At 52.1% G+C, this 7,500-nt stretch overlaps 1 protein-coding gene across 1 annotated transcript in view; it reads right to left on the bottom strand.

The window, feature by feature from the left end:
* The window catches only part of igsf21a (immunoglobin superfamily, member 21a), a gene marked incomplete at its 3' end in the record, with an annotated part of 177,274 nt that overhangs the window by 78,682 nt on the left and 91,092 nt on the right, over nucleotides 1-7,500 (bottom strand). Inside the window, 1 exon segment of the mRNA XM_079748715.1 lies at nucleotides 87-208. Within this exon segment, the coding sequence (XP_079604841.1) occupies nucleotides 87-208 (122 nt within the window).

The following is a 7,500-nucleotide window of genomic DNA, read 5'->3' as shown; positions in this document are numbered from 1 at the left end:
GATGATGACGGGTCATAACTCAACGCAGCGCGGTAGGGTGGCCTCGCTAATGAAGGAGCTAAACGAGGGGCGGGGGGGGCACTTACCGGACGGTGGACTGGTAGACCAGGTCCTCGCGGCGCCTGTAGTCTTCCATATGGGAGTAGTTGGTGTTGAACATGGCGTCGTAGGTGAAGATCTTCTGCTTGATGGTGCCCCCATCGGTAACCTGGAGGGGGGGGAGAGGGATGGAGGAAAGGAAGACGACGTTAATAACGAACAAACTCTAACGATGGATGGCACGGACGAATCACCGCCCCCCCCCCCACACACCTTTTTCCCTACATAGCATTCCTGTGCGTAGCCGCTCCTGACGGAGTAATGAAACCCGCCCGGCGGCACGCCACTGCTTTACAATTATTCTGTAGCGCCTCTTTGACCCCCGTGATATGAGCGCTTCTGAAACCGCCAAGGGCGGGGGTGGTGGTGGTGGTGGTGGTGGTGGTGGAGGTGGTGGTGGTGGAGGTGGTGGTGGTGGTGGTGGTGGTGGAGGTGGTTGAAGTGGAGCTGGTGGTGGTGGTGGTGGTGGTGGTGGTGGAGGTGGAGGTGGTGGAGGTGGTGGTGGTGGTGGTGGTGGTGGAGGTGGTTGAAGTGGAGCTGCTGGTGGTGGTGGTGGTGGTGGTGGTGGAGGTGGAGGTGGTGGTGGTGGTGGTGGTGGTGGTGGTGGTGGAGGTGGAGGTGGTGGAGGTGGTGGTGGTGGTGGTGGTGGTGGTGGTGGTGGTGGTGGGGGTGGTGGTGGAGGTGGTTGAAGTGGAGCTGGTGGTGGTGGTGGTGGTGGTGGTGGTGGTGGTGGTGGAGGTGGTGGAGGTGGTGGTGGTGGTGGTGGTGGTGGTGGTGGAGGTGGAGGTGGTGGAGGTGGTGGTGGTGGTGGTGGTGGTGGTGGTGGGGGTGGTGGTGGAGGTGGTTGAAGTGGAGCTGGTGGTGGTGGTGGTGGTGGTGGTGGTGGTGGTGGAGGTGGTGGTGGTGGTGGTGGTGGTGGAGGTGGTGGAGGTGGTGGTGGTGGTGGTGGTGGTGGTGGTGGAGGTGGTTGAAGTGGAGCTGGTGGTGGTGGTGGTGGAGGTGGTGGAGGTGGTTGAAGTGGAGCTGGTGGTGGTGGTGGTGGTGGAGGTGGTGGTGGTGGTGGAGGTGGTGGTGGTGGTGGTGGTGGTGGAGGTGGTGGTGTGGTGGTGGTGGTGTGGTGGAGGTGGTGGTGGTGGTGGTGGTGGTGGAGGTGGTTGAAGTGGAGCTGGTGGTGGTGGTGGTGGTGGAGGTGGTGGAGGTGGTTGAAGTGGAGGTGGAGGTGGTGGTGGTGGTGGTGGTGGTGGTGGTGGTGGTGGAGGTGGAGGTGGAGGTGGTGGAGGTGGAGGTGGTGGTGGGGTTCTGTACGGGGAGGGGCTGAATATTACAGATGATGGGATCACGAGGCGTCACTTCGGCTCAGGTATACGTTTGCAGTTAAGACCTAATGAAGACTGGCGCCGAACGGTGTACCGTATGTGTGTGTCTGTGTGTGTGTGTGTGTGCGTACTTGTGCGTGTGTGTGTGTGTGTGCACGGCCGCTGGCTTTCTGCAGAGGTAATGGCTTGTGTCGGCACTGGGCTAGCGAGGGAAAGGGGTTGTGAAGGCGAGGGGGGGGGGGAGGACATTCAAAGCACCACTCCCTGTTTGCGCCTTCGGTTTCTCCTTTCTTCACGTGAGCAGGGTAAATGGAGAACGAGTACCGTGGCGTTCAGCGCAGAAAGGAAGTCACTTAGCATGTGAATGGCTGTGATATCTCCTTTGCTCCAAAGCCTAAAAGACGTGGAGGGAAGGCTGACAGGGTTCTAATGGGAGCGATAATGCCCGCTTTGAAGGAGGGAATTGTCGGCTGGTCAGAGGAGACAACCTTCTTCTTCGTCTTCTTCGCCTTTTTTCGACAATGAAGATGCAGCTTTTCACAAAAGGAGCTCCCCCCCCCCCCCCCCCGTTTACCGAAGAACGGGGGGGGGGGTTATATCGTGTCACGGGATTAATCCTTCCCGCATAACACGCACCCCACCCCCCCATTGAAGAGCCGCCCCCCCGCGGCCTACGGTGGGGCTGGGCTAACCGGTGTAACCGCGATGCCCCCCAGGCCTACGGTGGGGCTGGGCTAACCGGTGTAACCGCGGTGCCCCCCAGGCCTACGGTGGGGCTGGGCTAACCGGTGTAACCGCGGTGCCCCCCAGGCCTACGGTGGGGCTGGGCTAACCGGTGTAACCGCGGCCCCACGGGAGGCCGGTAGCTCCAGGCTCTTTGCTAAGTGCTTCTGTGTGCTGGGAGCTGAGAGCGCTGAAGCAACCGCAGAGCGAGTGAGGGGGGGCGACACCGAACGCCCCTGGGCTGGATTAGCGGTAGCTGCTCCTCCGATACAAACACTGTACCGTTATTAACAGCGGTAAATAAAAAAGGTAAGGGTGACGGAATTCGATCAGATTTCAAGCTGTTAAACGAATATTTTAAGTGGAAGCATAAACAAGCAGGCGATGTTATGCGATTTAATGAGAGCATGCTAATTAAGCAGGGGCTAGCTAGTTGTTGGCTTAAGAAAATAGCTGCAGAGGAGGAAACGTATTGGAGTGTAATATACGCTATTTTCTATGGGGATTGTTTGCTGAACTGGGGAAGAACACGAACATGAACATAAAGCCTGAAGAACAAGAAAGAGAAAAAGTTGTATATATTCTATATTTTAATATCTTGGCATTTCCAACCCATCATGCTGCCATGTTGAAGAGTCCTCATAGGACGGCCATTGGCCATGAGACATGGGGTCCAGCTCCACACGTTCACTGTACACTTCACCCAGGCTGGTCTCTGGCAGCCTTCAGACGGACCTGGGATTATTGCGGCCATCTGGTGCTCTTTAAATGTCGATTTGATGGGCATGGACGCACCGCAGAGATATGGCGTCGCTCCGAACTTCACAGGGACAGGCGGCAAGAAGAAAGGTTAAACTACTAAAAGCAAAGCCGTGTTTGAAATGGAGGCCTTCCCCTCGGCCGGCCTGCCGCCCGGTGTCATCGCTGTACTTCTGTTAATGGACAAATTCCATCAAGAGTCAAGAGGAACTCGTGGTTCTGACAGCGTTTTTGCACATACATCAAATTAAGAGGTTCCCCCCAGAGAGAGCGAGGACTGCTCTGCATGTTTATATATATATATATATATATATATATATATAAGAGAGAGAGAGACAGAGAGACAGAGAGAGAGAGATAGAGCATGTATCATGTCTGAATGATGGCATGTCTCCGACACGCGTAGCAATATACATTAATGATGACATACAGGTTGAGCTCCTGCTGTTGCCGTTACACTTGGCTAAGAGGTATTGGAGGAAAAAGAAAAGACAGAATTCAACTGATGATTTGAAATCTTTAAAAAATTCACACCCCTGTAAATCCATTAACTATCGAGACACAACATTCAGAACGCTTAGAAAGTTCTTGCAAAATAAAAACTGCTAAAGAACAGTTAAAAATGTGATTGACGATTAAAAGTCATTAACTCTCCAGCGCTCATTTCTGAGGGCGAACACAAGACCATTCCTATCGTATACCCCATACCCACTCTAAGAAGACCAAAAGCAGCAGTGTATTTGTGTAGAGGTCGCTTACTTTCAACACTGTAGACTTTCAGCCTCTCATCGAGGCACTAATGGAAAGGGCGGCCTTCTCTCTGATAATAATACAATTCATGGACTCAATTGGTTTCCACTCTAATTAATTGTCACAATATATTTCTTTGAATATTTTTCCCAGCGTATTTCCACCCCATTTAAAGAGCCTAATTTGTTTTGAATGTAATATTGACTTTGTATGGCCCTTAAATCACAGTTACTGTGAAGTTGCGGTATGACTCAGATAGTTTCTTCCCTTGGCGAGACCATCGATCAGACCATGGATCCATTGACACCATCGATCAGACCATGGATCCATTGACACCATCGATCAGACCATGGCTCCAATGACAGCATCGACCAGACCAACTTTTAAGACTAACTTTTCATTGCCGAACACCTACAACAACACAAGCCGCATCGAGCAAACGGATCACGACGAAGACGAGGTGACAAAGCCTTGTTTGAACAATAAAGATGAAGGCTTTGTGTACATCGGGCCGCCACCACCCCAAACCCAGTGAGTCGCGAATCCCTTGAAGCGCAACACATAAACAGCCACAGTCCGGGACAACGGCCGCGGTAATGTGGCTCGGCATTACCTGCAGTGGCGTCCCAGATAGTCTGCGCAGAAACAGATGAAGACTTTACCCGCACAAAGCCCAGAGCGGAGAGAAGAGGAGCCTGCACCTTCGGCCCTGAAGGGAGGTATCACCTTGGAAATTCCACCTCCGTTGACTCTTGAAGAGTTCTGAAAAGCTTCATAAACCTCACTATTAATGCACCCGCCACTGCCCCGGATCTACTGCGTGAGTTGAAATCCGTTTTTACTTTATTCGTTTCATTTAACACTCTTTACAACTCTTGTCATATTCAGCAGACTATGCTTCGGTCCTTTGGACCTTTGGCCAAGCAAGAACCGGGTTGGAACCCGAAGACACCAGGGCAGACACCGGGGCAGGTGGAAGGAGAGACGGGCAGGATGTGCTGTCTAATGGGTCCTCTCTGTAACTTCCTCTCTCCCTGTCAGTCCCTTTCTAACGAGTCCACATCCTAATTGAGACCTGGATTCCCAGGTGTTATAATTAATTTAGGGCTCCGAGTTTGGCCACACATCATCTACAACGTTTAACCTACACACACACACACACACACACACACACACACACACACACATATACACAGACACACACACAAACACACACTTTGTGTTACCAATGAGAGACTGAGGAAAAGAACAGAGACAGAGAGAGAGAGAGAGATCAAGAAAGCAAGGAGATAGGGATGGAGACAAAGAAAAAGAGAGAGAGAGAGAGAGAGAAAGATACAGAGACAGACAGAGACAGAGACAGAGAGAAAGAAAAAGAGGGGGAGAGACAAAAAGAGGGAGAGATCGAGAGAAAAAGAGAGAGAGAGAGATTGAGAAATCGCACCCGCGAGAGAGAGAGATCGAGAAAAGAGAGAGAGAGCGAGAGACAGATCAAGATGGAGAAAGAGTATGAGAAAGGAAGGAATAACGAGAGGGGGGAGAGAGAGAGAACAGAGCGGAGGGAGAGAAGGAAACTGTGCCAAGATGGCTGTACAACAGGGAGGCCGAAGGGAAGATGAACGCTCTTTGATTGCAGAAAAAGCACCGTTGGGGAAGCAGGAGAGCTTTGCTCCCCCTGCTTTGTTGAATCCAGGCCACGCAGACGAAGGGGGGGGGCGCCACCAAAGCCTCCCAACCCCTCCGCCATCTGGAGACACCAGGACGCACGGCGCTGGCACACACACACACACTGCAAACACACACACGCACACACACACACACACACACACACACACCGCAAACACACACACCGCAAACACACACACCACATACACACACACACACCGCAAACACACACACCGCGAGCACACGCACACACACCGCACACATGTCTGAAGCGGCAAGACACGCTGAGCGTTGGCCGAGAGAGCCCAGACCGTGGGGGGGGGGGGTTAGTCTAGTGGTAAAGTGTTTGACTCCCAGTCAAAGAGGTTCTAGGTCGGATCCCGATTCCCACTTCCACAATGGCACAGCATCCCTCAGAACAAGATGGCTGCCACCACCTTCATCCCATGCATGTACCAAAGTCCCTCCGTCTCTCTGGATGAAAGAGTCTGCTGAATGGCATTAAAGGAGAGGCCAGGGGCCCGTGATGGGAGGGCCCTGGGATAGGACCCCCGTCGTCCAGCAGAGGACCTGCTGTCCTCCTAGGGGCAGGCAGCTGCGCCATCTCCCGCTAATGATGCACCACCACCACCAGCACCACTAGCACCACCACCTCCATGGCCACCACCACACCACCACCACCAACAATACCAGCACCACCACCACCACCACCAATACCAGCACCACCACCTCATCATCGGGGTCAGATTACAGGAGCGTCTCTCGGGTTAACCACAGCCTCCGTCGGGGAACACGCTGCTATTTATAGTCGGCTGCTGCTGCAGCTGCAGCCTACGACAGACACTGGGAGGCTCTGCTAACGTACTGCCGGCTGAGCGGATCCAACCTGAATAATGCTTTATAAACAGCGCGCGGCAGAGGAGTCCTCCGATCTCAGGTTTATCTGCAACGCCAAGCGCTATGCCATGCTACGTTAGCGTCCCTGCCCTACTTATAGAAGGGGCTTTGGATAAAGGTGACGGCTGATTGACGAAATAAACGAGGATGTACAGACTATAGGTTAATACGTTTACGTAGCTCTTCTTAATTCATCCCTCGAACCATTGTGTGCTCTTTTTAACCATCTAATGTTCTCTGTAGAGTGAACATTAGATGGTTAGATGGACAGTGTAGAGTGAGAGAGAGACACAGAGGAAGAGAGAGATAGACAGAGACACAGAGAGAGCGAGAGCAAGACAGAGAGGGAGAGAGAGAGAGCGTCTGCCTGTCTGTCAGAAATTACTATCATCATGTAAAGCAGAGGTGCCTCTCTGAGCGACACATCTATAGTGCTGGAGTGCCCATCTACGGCCGTACCAAGGAGCTCAGACAATGTCCTCAATTAGGTCCTCACATGAACGCTGAAGTAGACGCCTCAAAGGAAGAGTGCCAATCACACCATTGATGGGAAGAATCCTCTCGCTCTCTCTCTGTCTGTCTCTCCCTCTGTCTGGCTCTCCCTCTCATGGATAATGTCTGTAATATCATCATCTCACAAAGGCATCCATTGTTCTCAGTGAGTTGGTTTGTGAAAGCGAGGACAGGAGGGGGATGGGAGGTGTAACGTATGGACGGGAGACGGAGTGGACAGTGGTGGACAATGAGGAGATAATTATCGTTTAGCCTAAGGCCTCCGACAAGATCTCCAGGTGGAAGAAACACCAAGGAGAATATTATCACCTTGTGTCAGCCCAAAACAATTACCAAATAGATTATTCACTAATAAACAACACTTCGGAGACGGGTTTGGCAGTCGGCCTGATTGCAGTGCAATAAAGTTGTTTTTAACTCAATACCATCACCGCCATAAAAAAGTCAGACAAAGTAGAGATTAGCAATATAATATCGATTAAACTAATCTTTCACCTACTGTGGCAACGGAGCAAGAAAGCAAACACACCATTTAAGCAGGAGAGCGCCGCGCTGTGCATTAGCATATATTATATTAGCCGATATGGCCGGGAGAGACTGCTGAGAGGACTAGCAATCTGGGATCTCCCACTGAGCCACCAGAAGACGCTGCTGCTGCTAGACTGATTTTATAGACACAAACATAAAAGCCGATACCGCAATAAAGGAAAGAGTGGCATGAATATTATACAGCAAGCTAGACAGAATGTGGAAGCAGCGAGAGAGGGACAGAGAGAGA

Source organism: Pollachius pollachius (genome assembly GCF_949987615.1).
Source record: "Pollachius pollachius genome assembly, chromosome: 12".
NCBI lineage: Eukaryota > Metazoa > Chordata > Actinopteri > Gadiformes > Gadidae > Pollachius > Pollachius pollachius.
Note: the sequence above shows the minus strand (reverse complement) of the source record. Positions and strands in the feature narration are given on the sequence as shown.